Source organism: Agelaius tricolor, unplaced genomic scaffold (assembly GCF_023055355.1).
Source record: "Agelaius tricolor isolate 1412-34295 unplaced genomic scaffold, bAgeTri1.0.p SCAF_35, whole genome shotgun sequence".
Lineage (NCBI taxonomy): Eukaryota > Metazoa > Chordata > Aves > Passeriformes > Icteridae > Agelaius > Agelaius tricolor.
This window is the reverse complement of record NW_027269295.1, coordinates 5,811,373-5,830,880: the sequence shown is the minus strand read 5'-3', so window position 1 is coordinate 5,830,880 and position 19,508 is coordinate 5,811,373. Positions and strand designations below refer to the sequence as shown.

The 19,508-nt window shown below is 49.0% G+C and overlaps 2 protein-coding genes across 6 annotated transcripts in view; one reads left to right on the top strand and one right to left on the bottom strand.

Annotated features, from left to right (window-relative positions):
• The window catches only part of ACSF2 (acyl-CoA synthetase family member 2), a 36,082-nt gene that overhangs the window by 476 nt on the left and 16,098 nt on the right, over positions 1-19,508 (bottom strand). For 2 of the 4 annotated variants that reach the window (XM_071452862.1, XM_071452863.1), the window contains 4 exons: positions 2,080-2,187; positions 1,821-1,972; positions 1,239-1,380; positions 54-278 (listed from right to left, as the gene is read on the bottom strand). In XM_071452862.1, the coding sequence (XP_071308963.1) occupies positions 54-278; positions 1,239-1,380; positions 1,821-1,972; positions 2,080-2,187 (627 nt within the window). The other 2 variants (XM_071452865.1, XM_071452866.1) reach the window with 2 other exon arrangements.
• CHAD (chondroadherin) lies at positions 11,083-19,274 on the top strand. 2 transcript variants are annotated; one of them, XM_071452868.1, is made up of 4 exons: positions 11,083-11,976; positions 15,607-15,770; positions 15,934-16,079; positions 18,323-19,274. In XM_071452868.1, exons 1-3 carry the CDS (start codon positions 11,098-11,100, stop codon positions 16,073-16,075), a joined length of 1,185 nt encoding a protein of 394 aa, XP_071308969.1. In that variant the 5' UTR covers positions 11,083-11,097; the 3' UTR covers positions 16,076-16,079; positions 18,323-19,274. The 2 variants fall into 2 exon arrangements, with proteins under 2 accessions (XP_071308969.1, XP_071308970.1); XM_071452869.1 differs by having other exon boundaries at positions 18,320-19,274.

The following is a 19,508-nucleotide window of genomic DNA, read 5'->3' as shown; positions in this document are numbered from 1 at the left end:
CAGCAGCCACTGGGTGTACTGGTCTGGAAGGAAACTGAGGACTGGGAACCCACCTTCCCTTTGCAGAAAGCTTTAATCTCTTCCTTGGTGCAGTCGTGCCCAGCCCGCAGTCGGATGCAGGCACAGATCTCTTCTCCCATCCTTGAATCCTTCACACCAACCACCTGGGTTGGGAGAGATGGACAGTATGACCCTTGGGGATGTCCCTGGCCTCCCACAGCGTCTGTGTGCTGGCCCATGGTGTGTTCCCTGACCCCATACCACAGGGTGCTGGAGCACTGTGGATGCAACATGGACCTGTCATCATCCCTCTGCTTCCAAAAAAAATGGGGCAAGAGGTTTCACAAACAACAAGGAGACTTGGTAGGCTGCCATGAGTGCTTCGGAATCTCCAGATGGAATGGCAGGGGAAGGATGAGGTTGAATTAAAGCATTATTTGAAACCCTTATAATCACAGATCTTAGTGGGCCTCTGCCTGTGACACCAGGAAATGGGCTTCCCAAGCCTGAGTTCTCTCCAAAGTTTGCTCCCACTATTCCACAAGAATCCTACTGTCATTCCCTGCCTTGAACCACTATCTCCAACTGCTAGAGACACGTTGATCCTTTTGAGTCCAGAGCAGTGACATAAAGCCCTAGAAACCACACAAAAGGGCTGGTTTGCAACCCATCTGCACTGGGACTGTTCCAAAGAGAGATGCTCGCCTGGCACAGGCAGAACTCTGACTAAATAAGCAGTTTATTTGTGGGGAAACTTGTCTGGCACAAAACCTGGAGGAGAACAATCCCAGCAGACAGGGAGCAGCTGCTCAGTCCTGGAAATCTTTGCTGTCTTGCAAAGGAGTGAAACTAAGTCTCACTCCTCATCTCCAGGGGCTTGTTGGAAGAGTCTTCCTGGATGTCAGAGTTGAGCAATTATCAGTAAAAACTGTCCTTCCAGACTGCTTTCTGAGTAAGAATTTCAGAGGGAGTCATGAAAGTGGACAGGCAGTTTAAAACTGAAGAATGACAAGCATTTTGCAGACATGCAGCTGGAATACAAGGGGATTGCCACAATCCATATGCCCCATGCCCCTTCCATCCCATGAGCCTCTCCCTCCTCCTTGCTTACCAATATTACATGGAATTTGATGCTGAAAACAGGGAAAGACAACCAGGTTCCAAGCAGCAATCCCAGAAGCTTTATGTACAAGATTCCCAAAACCAGATTCTCACTCACCCCACCTCCTTCCACTCACCTGGACCTCCTCAACCTTGGGATGGGTGTGGAGGAACTGCTCAAGTTCTGCTGGATAGATGTTTTCTCCTCCCCGAATAATCATGTCCTTGCAACGCCCTACAATTTTGCAGTAGCCATGCTCATTCAGCACCCCGATGTCCCTGCAATGACAATGCCCTTCTAGTCCTGTCCCAGCTGGGTGGAAGAATGGCTGATGCTCCCAGCCAGCCAGGGTGGTATCAGAGGATAATGGCTGAGATGCCACCCGAGCACATGGAAGAGATCAAACAGCTCCTGTTACAGAAACTGGCAGCATCCACACAAGCTCCAGGGTTTAGGGGGGAGGCAATGCCTGGCCCTGCCCTGTACCCCTACAATCCCTCCATGCACAAATGGCCAGTGACAATCCCCCTCTCCGGGGACACTCAGCACGAAGGGCTCTGTGCTAAAAGCAGTTCTAAGTGTCACAGACAGATCAGAGGGATAAGCTGTGACAGTTTTCTCTACATTGGAAATCCCAGCGAAGCACTCCTATACACACCCATGCATCCTCATCCAGTGCCACCCCGTGGGACCATCTGGGAGAAGTTCTCAGACTCACCCTGTCTTGTACCACCTCTCAGAAGTGATCACTTCACTTGTCTTGGCAGGGTCATTCCAGTAGCCCAGCATGACACAGTAGCCACGGATTTGAAGCTCCCCAGGAGTGTTCAGAGGCACAGGTTGCCCTGTTTCTGGATCCTGAATTTTTGCCTGGAAGAGAAGAAGGGCTTAGTTGTTCATCAGCACCAGACAAGGAGGATGGAGTGAGGTCTGCTGCTGGCAGAGCACCTGCAGCACGTGGGAAAGGTCATGGTCACCTCTGTGTGGGGAAAGATGTATCCCACTGTCTCAGTTCTCTGCTCGATGCTGTCATTGGGGAACCCCATGAAGGTGACAGGGCTGTTTTCTGTGGTCCCATAGGCAACCTGCAAACACAGGAGAGGAAATGTGTCTCAGGGGGAAAGGGGATCACATGGCTTCAAGCACAGGAAAGACAAAGCTGGTCATGACTGCAGGGAAGAGTGGGGTGTGAGGAGGATGTTCTCCCAAGCCACTCAGGTGACAGGAAGTCCTGTTCTGCTGGCTATGGATGGGGCCCTCCAGACACTTCTGCCAGAGAGTCTTGGAGAAACAGGAGTTAAAGCATCACTGCACCTGCCTGCCATGGCCTTCTTCATCTCCCTCACAGTACTCCTGACTCCATCACCCACAATACTTGGGGTGTCATGTACTTTTGACACCCCAACTGCTATTCTTGGAGGGCTCACCATCCTCTTTTTCAACCCTTGTTTCTCCAAGCCCTGTCCCGTACCACCTCTGCCAGACATTGACTTTGCCTTGGTGCCCTTGCAGTCAAGGTATTGAGTTCACCTTGCATCTCTAATAACTCAGGGAACATAAGACATCACTTTGGAAAAACTCTGGAGCCAGCAGCAGACCTCTCTGGGAAACAGTGTGTCCTGCAGCATGGCTGCTTGCTGCATATCCTTTTGCAGACATCAGCCCCTGTAATCCTTGTAAGGCATCACGAGGCTGCTCAACACTTGGCACAGCTGCCCTTACAGACCCAAAGCCTCACAGCAGGACAAAAGCTTCTTGCTGCTAAACCTCCCTCACAGCTAATCCCTATGGCAGGCTCTGAGCCACCTTAGCTGAAGGTCACTTCTCCTCAGAGGAAAATTCCAGGAAAATTATGCCCAGCTCAGTGGCCAGGCTGAGGCAGCAGGAGCTGCACAGGAGGTGCCCTGAGCAGCTCTGAGCTGCACCAATTGCACCATTGCTAGGATTGCTGCTACATCTCCAGCTCTTGGGAGCTGTGTTTCAGCAGTGGGAGCTGCTGGAACACTGCTCTGGTGTCTCTGACCCACTCAGAGTAATGCCATCCCAGTAATGTCACCTGTGGCTGCTTTGCTGGGAGAGCATGGCTGTGAAAGGGCTGATGTGGGAAGTATTTCCTCATTTCTCCTGCAGTTCTCCAGACTAACACGTGAGCAGCTCTCACCCCCAAATTGCCCTGGCACCCAGATCTGGTCAGTTCCTTCAGAGTAAATGCCCAGGTGTGCCTACATGGTCATGGTGCTCACCCAACTCCAGGCACTGTGCCCCAAATTAATGTGGAGCTTTGCAAAGGACTATGATGAAGCACGTGAATAAGGATGAAAATATTGTGAATGAGCTGAAGACAACACTGGTATGGGGTACAACAGTGTGTAATAACCCTGGAGCACTTGGCGCTTTCCACTGCTTGGAGCTGCTGCAGGATCTCATGTTGGGCACAGTCTGTCACAATGGCTGATGCTCTTGTTGACTGCACCAGGGTCAGCATGAATCCAAGCTGGAGCCTGCTTTTATCCAGGAATCTGGAGGAGAACTTCTCCAGGATGCTGCAGGGACCATCTGGTGCAAACTGCTCTGCTTGGAGCCTGGCAGCCCCCAGGGAGCAACTGTGAATAGGCTTCTGCTCCCAGACACAAGTACAACTTCCCAGCTGGGTGCAAACCCACAGCGTCTCATGCTCAGACTGGATTTCTCTCCCACCCACTAATACGAGTCCTGTGGCTGGATCAAATGACTGACCAGACCCAAATCCAAGACCTTAAACACTTATTAAAAATCCCAGTGCCTTTGTTTTTTTGTTTTACTCTGCTGGATGAATTGCAGTGTTGGTCCCAGGATCCCAGCCAAGCCCTGAGTCAATCCTTGCTGCCTCTCCGGGTCGCTCCAGCAGTTTAATTGGATGCAGCAGCAGGCAACTCCCTGGCAGGATGATGCTGTGAGTTCGGAGGCTCACCAGGCTCCCCCAGATGCCTAGCACTGTGCCCTATACCCCAAACACCAGCTATTGATGCCTTGGCCTGTGGCTTGTCCCCATAAACACCCTCACACCCTCAGAAATGGGCTTCCCAACTGGTTCAGAGGGCAACACAGGGCTGAACCTCCAGCCCCTCATCTGCTTCCCAATTACTGCCTTCCTCTGCCTACACCAGCACACCACTCTGTAGCCAGATACCAGGATGTTGCTCCAGATGTTATTTCCAATATGTTATTTCCCTCTTAGGATGGTTATCCACAGCTGTATTCCTGGGATGGAGGCAGGGGATGGAGCAAACTCTTGTGCCAGCACAGCTGTCTTCCCAACCCTTATCTGACACGTGGACCATCCAACATGTCCATTGTCAGCAGCAGATGAAGCAACACTTCCACGAAACTCCACACACCAATTTAAACTTGGAGATATCCATGAAGATTCCTAGCCTTCATGACCCAAAGGGACACTTAACATCATTTAGCCTTGTCATCTGGTGTAATTCAGTCCAGAAAACCTCACCCAATAATTTCAGCATCAGCTCCATAATTTCCACTGGAGCTGTATGTGGTGTCAAAGCAGAGCTTTCCAGAGGCAAAGATTCCAGATTGGACCCTTGGCTTCAAGAGGAACTACAAGGAATACAAAATATAATTTACCTCAAAGCCTTTTTTTACTGTAGGACCACAAGTGACACCCCAACACCCAGATCAGTTCTGCCTTCAGTGATGACAAAGACAGCTCCAAAACAAACTGCTGCCTAACTTGCTCCTACCAACAAGAGATTCATTCTTTGTGAATCCCAAGCCTCTGTATAAACCAGGAATAAAAGGAACATCTTAGCAGAACTGTGTTTTTTAAAGCACATTTCCCAAACATTTCCTGCTAGTGCTGTTCAAATACTGGTCACTGTGGAACAGGCAAAACAGCCTGAAGAGGGAAGCGTCTAAAAATTAAAAATAAAGTAAGAACAATCAGACTTCAGTCTCTATAGTAAACATTTGGGAGGCAAGTTGACCTGGTGGGGACTGTGGGGACTCTTAAGACCCTGGGTTTTTCCCAACTGTGCTGCTTATTTACTGCATAACTTGGAAGAAGCCACATCAGCCCTCTGCTCCTTGGTTTTCCCTGGCATTCAACAGCAATAAAACACCCAGTGTCCTCCGAATTTAACTGCTGCTGAAAGGCTGTAATGAAAAGGCTGGGGTTTTAACCACCAGTACCCCAAGTGGGTTATACTGGGTGGGACTGGAGCAGAAGGTCAGGGCTGCAGAAAGGCATGAGTTCCTTGGAGGACACCCTACCCTGGACCTGAGCACTGCTCAGGGAGGATCTTCATACTCCTCGTCACCACCCTGAAGTAGTGCCACGCTGGAGGATGATGATGGCAGGACTTGAACTGCCAAACTAAAGCCTACAGAAATTGAGCTTTGCTGGAGACAATATTGGCCTCAGAAAAAAAGCAGCAAATTGATTGTGAAATAATAGGGATTTTCAGACTTCAAAGAGGGCATCATGAACAACAGAAAGCAGACTGACAACCCAAGAGATGTGTTCAGGGACTTCTAAGAGGCCCTTTGAACCCCTCTCAGTGTAACACGCTGGCTGGATCCAATTATCCCTAAATCCGTGCCGAGTGCGTCTGTCTTGGATATCTCCCTGAGTCAACCCCATCCCTTCCCATCACAGCCAGCTCCAAATCATTCTCAACTGAGCAAGAACCTTCCCTCACTCAGCTGCTCACTTCCAAGATCACCCTAAACTTTTCTGTCCCCTGGGAACATGCATCTCCTTGCTTTGGAGATATCCCACTATCCCCAGTTGTATTGGAATATTCCTGAACCTTCAGGTCAACTTTGCTGCTGCTGCAAAAAACAACTTCTGATCACATCCAGCCTGTGTCACACTGAGATCTCATTTCCTTCCCCAGCAACAGTACCATCTTTGTGTCAAAAACATCAGGACACAAACAAACAAGTCTTGCAGGACAAATCTCTAAGGGTGGCCACCCTGTTGACATCTCTCTCCACCAAGAGGGCTGCCAGACAGTCCCAGTTTGGATGGGGCTTTAAAGAGATCCCAGAAGTATTAGGTGCCCAAAGCACCTTCTTTGTGCTGTGGCACGCAATGGCTTTGCCTCAGGAGGAGACCGAAAGGACAACCCAGTTTGCCCGGGCTGAGACTGCACTGGGAATGAATCTCCTGTTATTACCCAGTGAGGACAAGCTTCTCCTCGTGGTCTTGAGTTAAAGCTGCCTCTCTTCTCTCCAGGCCAAGCAGAAGCCTTGAGGCTTGGAAGTGTTTCCCTCTTCCTGCCAGCAGTGCACAAGTGCTGCCCAGTGGCAACCAGCAAAGTCATGGGCAGTTACTGGTTTATCCACAGTGTGATAAAAGGTCTTTGCTGTGCAATTAACTCCATCCTCCCTAGTGCTGATGCCAATGCATTTGGGAAAAGTGAAAATAAAATGAAAAAGTGATAGGAAATGTACAAAGGTCACATGAAGGTAGAAAACCACTGGTTTGGAGGTATCAGGATGCTATTGGACAAGGAAACTCAGCAAAAATCTAGGGGCAAAGATAACATCCCTATGGATTTGGAGAGCTCAGCTGCAACCAAACACATGGCTGGAAGTCTGGAATCTTGTTATTTCTATGAGGCATTTTAAATGTTCTCACAGCCCATTTCCACAGCTACAGAAACCACCTACTCATCAGATCTCCCCAAAACAAGGTGGGGTGGGATGGGGAGGCCTAGGACAAGCAGAAATATTGTCACCACATGAAGCCCATTTTCCATTTTGAGAACAGAGGAACCTAATGGCTGGGGAACATTTGGGAAAGTCAGAAGTCTTGCATGGATCAGTGGTGCTCCACAAGGGAAGAAGGCTCTGCAAACCAGGACAAGAGTCCTGGCTAGAGCAGTGGGATGCTAGGGAACATCTGGTGCCTTGCAGGGTGGACACAGCAGGGCTGGGAGAGGCTGTAAGGGCTGGGTGAGCTTCACAGGAGAGGCCAAGAGCCTCATCCAGCAGCTGCTGGAATCGGCAGAAGGGAAGGGTGGGTGGACATCAATGGGGAGCCAAACTGGCAACAGATCAATGGGTGGAGGCCATGCTACAGTGGAAGAAAACCATCAGAAGGAAGGAGGTAGACCCACCATCACCTCTTCCAGCTCAACAAGCAGCCTCCATACTGCAATGATGGGACTCTTCAAGAATTTAAAATTAAAATGGCAATTCAGGTCTGAACTCAGAACCCTGGATGCTACTGCTGGGACAGGAGCTGCCTGGAAGAGAGGGGAACTCAAGGAAACCTCTGGGACCTCCCTTTGCCCATTCACTACAGCTCCTCAAACACTGTCTGGAGTGTACTCTGCCCTTGGGACAAATCTGTGGGACACTGCTGAACTTGCACCTTCTCCCACCCTGCTCCCAGCCCAGCACTCTGTGCCAGGGGCTCAGCTCCACAAGAGCTGGGACACTCCTGGACACTCCCAGAAGATGCCTGAGCCCCCACCTTCAGCCAAAAAGAGGAGGGCTGCACCCCAAGGCCAGCTACACTGGTGCCACTCCAAGAAGGTGATTGCAAGTCTGCACTGTCACAGGAAACCAGATCTGGATCCCCTAAAAGCTACAGAATCAGGATTAAAAGAGCAATGGACTATTTTAACTATGGAGCTGTCTTGATATGCCAGAACTTTCATACTTATAAAAACAAAGATTAAACATGGAAAATACTATGTCCAGTATTGTATCAAACCAGGTCGGACCTGCAACATCAAAGAAACACCCCAAATCTATATTTATACTGCTTCAAAAACTGTATTTATTTGTTAACCCACAACACCTCTAAGAAGGAGAGGAGGGGAGTCCAGCATCTGCAAATCACCAGGAATGTTTGCAGAACTGTTAATCAATTAAGAAAGAGAGGTGGCAGGATAATCCTGCCTCTTCTGCAATGTCCTTGCAGTGCTGGTCCCAGGGGACATGTGAGGTAGGAGCTGGCCAGGACTCAGCTCCCCTTGACTGCGGCACAGGGACACCAACACTGCTCCATTGTCACCTGCAGACTGCCAGCCACCCACAAGTGGGAGCCAGGCAGGCTTTTGAGGATGGCTGGACATTTGCTGGCCATTTGAGGGCTGCAAAACTTGGTGTGGGAAGAGCAGAGCTGTCCAGTGAGCAGCTCAAAACACAAACAACCAGGAGCCAGGAGAGAGGTGCCAGCTGTGGCAGATGCCAAACAGCTCCCACCACAGGAATGTGCTTGCTGAGGCATGGAAATCAAAAAATACTAAGGGAAAGAATTTCCTTTTATTCACTACTTGAGTCTGGAGAAATGGATCTGAGGAGCAGACACCTTTCTCCCCAGTAATAACCTGGCATCCACCTAAACTATACTTCAGGATCAGGACTGGCAGGAGAGCTGAAGCAGGGACAGCCTCCCACCTCACACCAGCACCGTGGCAGCTATGTCCCAGAATTTTCACAAGGAAGCTACACTTCACCTGTGTCCACAGCCACAGCACACACATCCCTGCAGGAAGAGAATGTCTCTGTCCCGCCAGATCTGCAGTTTCAGCCAGCAAACATAAAAAGGGTGGAAGAAAGTGAGAGGAAGAAAGAGAAGGAGGTTTTAGGTTTCAGCAGTTTAACCTTTGAAAAGGGTCTTGTTCCAGAAATATACATGGGTACAATGTATTTATGGATGGGGTTTGCAAGGCCCTCACTGGCTTTTTGCTCCAACATGATCCACACTGGCCAAAATCTCTGCAGAAGCAGTAAGCTGTAAGATGACTTTTTTTTTTTTACAAGGGGAAATTCAAGTATCAGACTCTCAGAAAAGGAGCACAGATTCAGTCCCTAGATTCAGAGTCCAGCAGAAACAGGCAGGGTTTTAAATATCACCCACCAGTTGCTCTTGCACAGAGTAACATAACTGCAGGAATTGTTAATCAAATGATTACACCGAATATTAAAGTGGTTGAACCTGCTCAGAGAGAAAAAAATAAAATCAATTATTAGATAGAAGATGATGCTTTAAAGGTGATTTTTTTTTTTTCTTTTCCAATCATTCCCCCAGCTCCCTGCCTGAGCTTTATGAGCAGTGCACACTCAGGAGCACCCTCAGAATCATGGAACAGCAAACTGAAGAGGCAAAGAAGGAAAACACAGAAGGTTCTATCTATCTCTTGCTTCTCTGTCTCGAAGGTCCTGACCAAGGCACTCAAAGAGCTTCTCCAGAGAGAAAAGCACGTGCATGACCATTGTGGTGCCTACTGAACCAGGCATAAGCCAAAATACCATTGTTTTGATCAAAGAGTTTTAAATCTCACAGTGACCAGAAGGTCCCTCCAGCAGGAGCATGGAGCTCTCAAGGTCAGATCATCTCTCCAGAGGTGAGAAGCTCTTGGCGCTGAGGTGAGCTGCTCCAGGGCATCACATCTCAGGGCTGACAAACACTGAAAGCCTGACATGGCCTGGTTTGCACCACGGTCCCACATATTACATCATTGTTTGGCCACAGACTCACCAGAACCACATTCCCACCCCAGAAGCCTATTTTCTCCCCCAAATTAGTCCTGCAGTGCAAACACTGCTCAGACTGACAGCTGCTGACCAGAGCAGGGCTGCCAGGCCGTTTGCATAACACGGTCTGGAGCATGCTCGGCAGCACCAGCTGATTCCTCACTGCAACAATGGAAAAACCCAGAAATCACAGTGAATAAGCCAGTCTGTGTCCTAAGTCAGTCCTTGGATTTCCTCCCTTTCTTGAGCCCGTCTCGCCTCTGCACAGGCTCCACTGGGGCTTTGCAGCCAGCCTCAGGAGCAGAAATCTCAACAAGCTCACAGTTATATGCTCAGCTCTCAGCTGTTTGCTGCAGCCAGGAACTGGCTGGAAACCAGTTCAAAATGTTCCGATTCCAAACCCCACCCTGCAACCCCTGGATCTCTCTCTTCACGCTCACAGAAGCAGGCACTGGGGCTTTTAACTGCTTTGCTTTAACCTTCTTTATTGGGAGAGCAGGGCACATCCCTTGTGGTGTTAATTCACCTTTGCCACCAGTACCCTAAGACAGGACCCAAGGCAGATGCCACTCCCATCTCCAGCAGTGATTCTTTTGTTTTGCTACTTCTCCATCTCTTTACCAATGCCAATGCTTTTCTCTTTCCACAGCTCTGCCTTGAGAGCCACAGGCACTGCCACCTACCTCTACACCACTGCCTGGCATTTCATATCCACCAGCCTATATCCCACCACTTCCCTGCAGGCTCTGATGCTGCCCCATCCCTTGTTGGAAGGCACCAGGCATCCTGACCATGACCATATTATCCTCAACTGTTCATAAGAAAAGACATAGAAAGAAAAGAAATTAAGACTGTCTTTGCACTCCCTTTCCTAGCCAGCTCTTCAATGCAGCCTAGATCTGGAAGTATTCAACCAAAATTTTGCATTGCAAGAGCAACTGCTGCACTGTTGGCCTTTGGCATGATCCTGTGGCACTCCCACCTTCTCCAATCCCTGTTTAGGCAAACTCCTCTTGAATCAGTGAAAAAAGGCATCCCACCCCCCACCAGGACCCTTCCTCTGTGAGAACAGGACCCGATGCTTCTCCCCAAACCAGCTGAGGCTAAGCAGAACCCCAGAATCTGCTGGAAGCTCCAGCAGGAGGTGGTTGTGGAGCTCAGCAGTGCTCCCTGCTATGCTGTTCAACCAAAGCAGGCTGTTTTCTCCCCTGCAGATGAATCTGGGCCCTGCTCAGCAGGGACCAGGGAGGGTCTCCACAGAGCAGGTCTGCATTGGTTCTTCCTGAGTATTTGCCTCCCATTTTCCTCCAGAGATGAAAACTGCTCCTGCACATCGCTCAGCAGCAGGGCCAGGCAGGGCCGTGGACACTCCTCTGCCTGGTGCCAAGGGGTTAAGCTCACAGTAAGTTCCCAAAGCCAGTTGTTTCCAACTGGCTGCTGCCTGTGGTTTGTGGGAAGGGATTTTGCTTTTTAATAACATTATAAATAGGGCTGTGTTCAGTATGCTGCAAACCCGGTTACACTCTCTCTCTCTCTCTCTCCCACCCGTCACTCTCCTCCTCCTGCTTCTCTTCCCACCACACTTAATTCCAGATCTGACCATGAAGGGGTCAGGCTTCCTCCTCAGTGTCCTCAGCCTGCTGGCATGCTTCGTCTCCACCATGCAGGCATGTCCCCCCAGCTGCCACTGCCACGGCGGAGACCTGCAGCACGTCATCTGTGACAACGCAGGGCTGAAGAAGATCCCCAAAGTGCCTGAGCAGACACGGCTTCTCAACCTGCAGAAGAACAACTTCCCCATCCTGCCGACCAACGGCTTCCGTGACATGAAAAAGCTGGTGTCCCTGCACCTCCAGAGCTCTCGGATCAAGGAGATCTCCACCGGAGCCTTCCGGGGGCTCAAGAGCCTGGTCTACCTCTATCTCACCGACAACCAGATCAGTGTCATAAAGCCAGGAGCCTTTGATGATCTCTCTGATCTCACCTACCTGTACCTGGACAAGAACAAGATCCCAGACCTATCCAAAGGGCTCCTCTCCCCTCTTGTCAACCTCTTCATCCTGCACTTGGGCAGCAATAAAATCCAGGAGCTGAAACCAGGGGTCTTCAATGGGGCTAAAGATCTGCGCTGGCTCTTCCTCTCCGACAACGCCCTCACCAACCTCCTACCTGGGGCCATGGAGGATGTAGAAAACCTTGCTGTCCTCCACCTGGACAAGAACCAGCTGAGCAGCTACCCTGTGAATGCAATGAGTAAGCTGAGAGTGCTGGAGGAACTGAAACTTTCTCATAACCCAATTGAGGTCATCCCTGACAACGCCTTCCAGTCCTTCGGGCGATACCTGCAGACACTCCACCTGGACAACATGAAACTGAAGAAGGTGAGTTCCTTCTCCTTCCACTTGCTTCAGATCAGAAATATGGGGCTTGCTTTTCTTCCTCTTTACAACGCCCTTGGTTTGCTGACCCTCCCTTACAGAGGAGAGGGGAAGTGCAGGTCTGTAGGCTCTGCAGGCAGCAAGGCACTGACTACACCCTGATGTGGCTCAAGTGAGGAATGAGAGAGCACACCCCACCCCTCTGTTATTTATACAAAACCAAATTATCTGGAGCTGATTAAGCCATCTGGATGGATGCAAGGCAGTGCATTCCCTCCCAAGCTGGAGGTGACACTGGACACTGAGAAAGGTATCTGGGATGCTCCAGATCAATTAGTAACCTTCCATATTCACAGACACAAGGTGAGGGATGAGAGGTGAGCATGTCCCTCATAGTGGAGGGCACTTCCACCTTGCAGAGCTGAACTGCTCTGCCTCCTTTGCTCAGCCCAGGTACCTGCTATAGATTGGGAGAGGGAGGTTCCTTGGAGGGGCTGTGAACAGTCCTGGTTTCTTACCCCTGCCTTGCAGATAGGTAGGGGTACAGACCTTCACCTCCCCACTGCCTCCCAACCTGACACGTTACAAAGAAAGGTTTGTTTATTGATGCTGTCTCAAAAGGAACTCTCGCAGCATCTTACAAAGGAGCCCTGTTCCCACTGGAGGGGAGGAAGGACATTCAGGTATCCTGAAGGGCAAAACAACCCACTCCTTTTTCTGTGAGAAAGCAGGATCCACAGGCAGGAGTATCACACTCAGGGAATCCCTTGTATTAGGACCTTTGAAAAGCCTGGCAGTGCTGCAGGACCCAGCACAGCATCCTGATGCAGCCTGATGTCCTGGGTGAATCCTCCATGGCTGGAAAGAGAGGGAGCTGCAGGCAGAACAGAACAGTTCTCCCTGGGGTGATGCTTTGCCAGGAAGACCAAAGACTGTCCAGGTGAGCCAGGCTGGGACTGCACTGCAAAGCAACACCCACCACATGCAGGAAGTTATGATGAAAAAGAGAATTTCTTCACAACTCAGACAGTCTCACGATGATGAGCAGATCACATGAAAGCTACAAGAAATGCATAAAACCAGAGTTTTCAAAGGGAGATAGAATTCCAAAAAGCTCAAAAACTGGAATTATGGCCTGTCCAGGTGCAGAACAACACTAACTAAACCAGTTGAGTGATAACTTCAGTACTTAAGCCCTTGTCCACTCTGAGCATAAACCTCTCCAGGTTAATGGCAATGGTTTTAATTCTGAATGCCTCTACTAGGCAAGACCTCAGATGTTGTCTGACAGCACTTCTGTAGACTCAGTTCTAAGGCACTTTCAGTCAAATATTGCAGCATAACATTGTACCAGCTAGAGATATCAGAGTTCCAAGTTATATGTTGAAGAAATTAAACTTGGTGGTGTTCCAGGGAAATAAGCATCCTTGGTTTGACCAAGAAGCAATGGTTAACAATTCTAGCCAGCAAAAAGGACTTTTTTTTTTGTTTTACAGTGACCTCCTTAAAAGGCTCTTGTGCAGCCAGTGCCTCCTTTCCTCCACAGAAGCCCAAAAGGACATCAGTTTATGGGATCAGCACTAATAGGGGTGGCTTCTGCAGCTTTAGGGCTTGCAAATAGAAAGCTTCCAGCACATTTTCCCTTCAAATCCTCAAAGGTCTCATACCCAAACAGCCCACGTGTGAACTTTGCACTGCTAAGAGACATTTAATCACAGAGGCTGCACGATCCAGGAAATCACCACCAAATGCTCTAAGTGCTGCCAGCATCTTTACTGCAGCCCTTTCTCCTTCACAAACATGCTATCCTTAGCTCTTCCCTGCATGGCTGCAAGATTTTTGAGCTGATCAAGAGTAAACCCACGCAATTCTACTCCAGCCTAAATTACATCTGAGCAAAAGGAAGACCCTGAGTAAAAGCTGGAGCTCAGGCTCCAGCACAGAGCTCCCATTTCCCCCCAGCATCACAGACCCACACTGGACCCCACAGGGTTGTGTTGCACAGGCCAGGACCCTCCTTGTACCTCAACATGAGACAGGCACCCCTGTCTGTGTATTCAGTGTAAAATAACTTAGCAGTAATCCTCCATCTAAATAAGGGACAAAAATCACCCCTTTCTTCCCAAAGACACGGTCTGGCAGGCAGCTCTGGAGCTGTTAGCAGCAGATGTGAACTCTTCTCATGGGGCTGGAAGAGGAATGAGCAGCTGAGACAGTAACAGCACTGTCCAGCCCTCCCGCCCCTCTGCATGGCGTGCCAGCATCCCTTAGAGCAGCTCCACTATCAGCACAGTCCAGCCTCCTGAGGTCAGCTCGGTTTTGGAAGGAGAAGACCAGCAATGCTGACTGTCTAACAGCTACAGGGATCTGGGAGTCTCCTAGCTAAGCTCTTATCCCATCCAGCAAAGCTTAATTTGGAAGATGACAAAAGTTCACAGCTTAAAATAGTGCATTCCCTCTGTCAAGCCTTTCAGCTTAGAGAGCATGAACACACCCTCATGGTCCATGAGAAGTGCAAGGTTCTTTTCAGAAATGGGAGCACAGGTCCTGGGGCTTTGGGAAGACCTAGTGAGTGTCCTCTCCAACCTTTAGAGAAAGCTCTCCCCCCACTTGGAGAGGGGGAAGAAATGGTTTGTCATAGCCAAGAAGAGCTTTGTGCTTTGTCAGGGAGCACCTCCCCAGTCCATCACTGCCATTCAAGTTCCTGTTGAGGGGTTTGCTTTCAACAACTTTCCAACTTGAGTAACCATGGGCTGGAAAACATCAGGGATGAGACTTTGGGGAAGAGAGGAGAGAGCTGCAGAGTCAGATCTACAGCCTCTCTTGCTTTTTAGCAGCTTTCTTAAGGGAGGCTCTACTTTAAAGCCTCCCTGTCAACCAAGAAAGCACAAATTTTACAGCATCCCTTACAAAAATCTCACTGGAAATGAGAAAAAATGGAAGAGGCTGAGGTGCTGGAAACCTGCCTGTATTTCTACATTGCTCAAATGCCAAGAGTAAATTTCCACTCAGAGCCCCCAGGCACTGCCAAAGTCTACAGCCCCTTCAGAGGCCACAAACGCTCCTCCTTCAGTTGCTCCAGGCAAGGCAACAGGCCTTGGGAGGATTTCCAGCCTTAGAAAGGAATATACCAGAATATATCTTCATTTTGAATGGAGAATTATTGCTCAAAAATAAAAAAGGGTTGCCAGATTTAAATTTATTTAGGGATGTGGCTGCAAAGACAATCCCACATGGATTTGGGATGTAGGTCTCCCTGTAGGAGACTCCATCAACCATGAGCCCACCAGCCTGCTGCCTCTCAAGTGTACAGAGCATCCAGCAAGCCAGCTCCCCATTCAAAGCTTCTTCTCTTGCTCTCTCCATGCTTCACAGAATGATAGAATAGCCTGGGTTGGAAGGGGCATTAAAGATCATCCCTTTCCAAAAGCCCCGGAGATGGGAACCAGGTTGCTCCAAGCCCTGTCCATCCTGACCTTGAATACTTCCAGGGATAGCCCATTGACAACTTCTCCAGGCAGCATGTCCCAGTGCCTTGTTCTTATGACACTCAAAGTCTGGAATAGAGGCCCCCATGTTTGGAGTCCTCATTCCCCAGCTCCACGTTCCTTACCAGAAACCTCTGTGCTTCAGTTTGCAGACAACGCATTTGCTGGTGTGACCGTGCTGAAAACCGCCCACGTGGAGAACAACCGGCTCACCCAACTGCCCCGAAACTTCCCTTTTGACAAAATGGAGACGCTGACAATCTCCCGAAACCCCTGGCACTGCAGCTGCCAGCTGGCACCTCTGCGCAAGTACGGCACCGCCACACCCCGCGCTCCCCGGGGTCTGCTTGGGCCCCCGAGCTGTGCCAGGACACTGCTGTCACACTCGGCAGCTCTCTCCCCACCCTGCTCTCTGATGTCCGTGGTTTGCCCCTTTTTCAAGTTCCTCTCTTCCTTCCTCCCTGTGTCACAGGTGGCTGAAAGGCAACCGCACCCGTGCTGAGGACACGTGCTCCACCCCAGCCCAGCACCGGGGACAGCCCATCAGGGACACCCCGGCCCTCCGCTCCTGCAAGCTGCCCACCAAGAGATCCAGGAAGGGGAGCCGCCATTAAACACGTAAGATGGTTCCCTTTTAGTTGCAACAGAAGCCCCAGCACCTTTGGTGGCATCAGTCTTAAATGCCACCAGGGTTTGGCTTACAGCAGCTTATCCATCCACCCATAGATGTCTCTGCTCAGAGCTGCACTATCTCCTGGCTCCATGAGCTCCCAGAGCAGAGAACCTGCCTGTAGCATCAGGGATGGAATCAGCTCTGTGAAAAAAATATAGGGCTAAAGACAGGCCTGGGGCAAAACATGTAAATAAATATGAAATAGAGAAGTAAGAATCCTGAAAATACACACAGAATAATTTTGAAGTCTTCAGAGCTTCTATTGCAACATGGGAAAAATTTATCTTTTTTTGCAGCAATCACTGTACGTAAGGAAAAAAACCAAAAGCCCTACACTGTAACAGGGTTTAAGCCTCAATCATGCTTCGGGCACTATGGTGACATGCACCCTGTCCTAACACCAAAGCCCCATATCAAGTCAAGATGTAATTGTTATGCAAAAGGGATAAACACTATATATCAAAACAAGGGTGGATTTAGCTGACTCCTACCCTGAGCTGGGACCACACAAGCTTTACTTTTCTAACCAACTGGAGATGCCCAGCCCTTTGCCCTATATAGGTTCTCCAGGTCTGGTGTGAAATTCAGGACAGGGCATTGCTGGGAAGTCTTGCCCCAGACTCCCCAGCCCATAGGAAAGTAGATATCTTTCATAAGGAGCAGCTCTTGATTCAGCACTTCCTTTTCCACAACTACAATTCCCTCCAAGACAGTCAGGTATTTAAAAACGTCTGTTGCCTTCAAATGAGTATCCCAGAGGAGGGAGGTTCAAGATAGGAAATATTCTTTGGGTAAGGTGTCCTGAGCCAGGAGGTGATTCAGACACCAGGCTGCCTTCCCCTCCAGCAATGAGTTTTTGCTGACAGCTACCAAGGCAAACATCAGCTGTGAAAACTGATCACACAGACACCTTCCACAGCTGGAAACTACCAGGGGTATTAAGTTCAGCCTGCAGAGAAGCAAAAAAGCCACGACTGTTATCACTCCACCCCCAGCATTTTACTTTTTCCCATCCCAGAAATAGGTCTGGAGTTTGTATAGATTCCAGAGGACTTTGAATGAGCCTGCAAGTTTGTAAGCTCTTGGGGAAGGGACCTTTGCTCATTTGTTAAAGAAAGTGCAGTGATCCTGCACTGCATTGTATGAAAAGAGGTGGGCATTGTGCCATGTTATGGCCTTTTGATCCCCACTTCAATAAGGATATGCACATCAGGGTGGAGAAAGGAAATTTATGACCAAAATGTCAGGGATTATGCCAGCTGCTCTGTGCCTTTCTAAAGTGGTTATTTCTCTTGTAGTGCCAGAGGGTTTTATGGATTAGAGATGGAAATACCAGTCATTCCATACAGGGCAGGAAAAGTTCTGCTCTAAGCATGGAAAAACTTCAGTTTTCTAAACCACCCTACTTAAACATAGTTTATTTACAGGTCTGACTGTTCTTAATCTTCTTTCCCTGCCTGAACTCAATCCCAGTTCACTCCTCCATGGTGAGAATAAGAAAACCATGACAATAATACCTGTTGGTTTTTTTCCTGTAGCACTTTCCATCCAGCTCCCTCAAACAGGTTTACAAGTGCTAATGAAACAGAAAACTATTTATTCCAGTCTTGCAGAAGACAAAGCTCAGTGCCTTCACTGAGTGCCTTTGTCAGTGCCAAAATACAGGTACACAAACCCACTCCAGTGTGGTGAGCATGAATTTTATGAAAGTGCCTCTGATTTCATCATGCACCCCTTGAGAGCCAGGCAGCTGTCACATACAGGGGTCTGTATTTCAGGGATGAGGACTGACTTGGGGCACTGGCTACATTTAAGATGAAAAGCTGCTTGGTAGTTTCTAAGACTACACCTGCCCTGGATTTTCAGAATTAGGGCATCAAAATACTCCACTACTCTTGAAGATTTCATTCTGGGTTTCCTTCCTTTGCCAAGGAAGTGTTCCTTGACCACCAGCACTTTGGATAAGATCCTCAGGAGTCACAAAGAGAGTTGGCAGAGTAGCTCAGAGATAGGACGAACCCATTTCCTCTGCCGTGGGAAGTTGTAACAGCTCCTTGACTCCAAACTCTTCATTTTCAAGTATGGGCTTCATCCACTGGTTTAAAAATAGACAAATGTTAGAAGTTTACTGCTCTGCTGGAAAAATCCCCTTAAAGGTGTGGCCTTCTCTCTTTTTTAATGCTAGCAGGCTCCAGTATGGCCCGTCCTGGTGACCGGTCACTTCAACCATCAGAAAACTACTGACTTCTGAGTCTTCCTTGAGCTTCTCCTACCTGTCAGGAAACACTTCTGATATATATGAACACCTGCAGCCTCCTCTGAATCCCTGCTTCTCTGCTGATCACAAGGATGGAATCCACCTTCTCAATCTTTTCTGACATCTATGTATTTTAAAAGAGGCCTCTTTAAAAACTAAACTATGCATGACCACACTAAGACAAGCTAAGCTAGATCCTGCTGGTAAAACACAGTCATCTTTCCCAGAAGAAATAAAATCCACATTCCTGATCAACCAGCTGGTTGCTGTCTCTCCCATTCCAGAGGAGAGGGAGCAAATGGGAAGGTAGGAGCATCCCTCCCCAGCTGCTTGATAAGGAAAATTGGTCTCAACCCATGCAAAGAGACTCCCCTGCCTTCCCACAGAGGGGATCCCTGCAGGCCAGGGCTAAGGGGACAGGTGAAGTAGTGACCAAGAGCCAGTGGCCCTGAGGCAGCAATCTCCCAAAATTGGCCAGAAATCCTTTAAGGGAAACAGTACTGGGAACCTCCAAAACTGGAGCCATCTAAAGACTGGATTTCCCTCCCACTCTGTGGGGTCACCAAGATGTCCAAGAGGAGAAGGTGTGCATGGTGCAGTTGGCTCAGGCACCCCTCCTCTCCTTCCCACCCATACTCCAGAGGATCTAGCAGGACACCAAGATGACTGTGGTTTATTGTCACAGCTATTTCAAAGCCACAGTTGCAATTCAACTATGTTTTTTAATCCTGAAGAGTTATATAAATATATGTCTATTTATTCCTCTGTAACAGTGTAAATGACCTTTAAGAGGGTGAAAACTCCCCTGCCTCCTATATAGAAATCGAATTGTATATTTTCTTATGTACATCTTCTGTATAAAGCTCTTGCTGCAAAGATGAAATCAACAAGTCTCTGTGTGTCTGTCTGAGGGCTGGAGGGATCAGCAGTGACATGAGACCAGTGGCACAAATATAGACTTAATCCTCTTTATCCCATGGGCAGAGCAACTGTTTGGGAGGGTTTTATTATTTCTCTTGCTACAAAATGGGAACATGTGACACCTAATGAGTCCTGGGCTCTCACAGTAATGCTTGAAAATATTTTGTGAGGCCAAACTCAATTTTACTATGAAAAT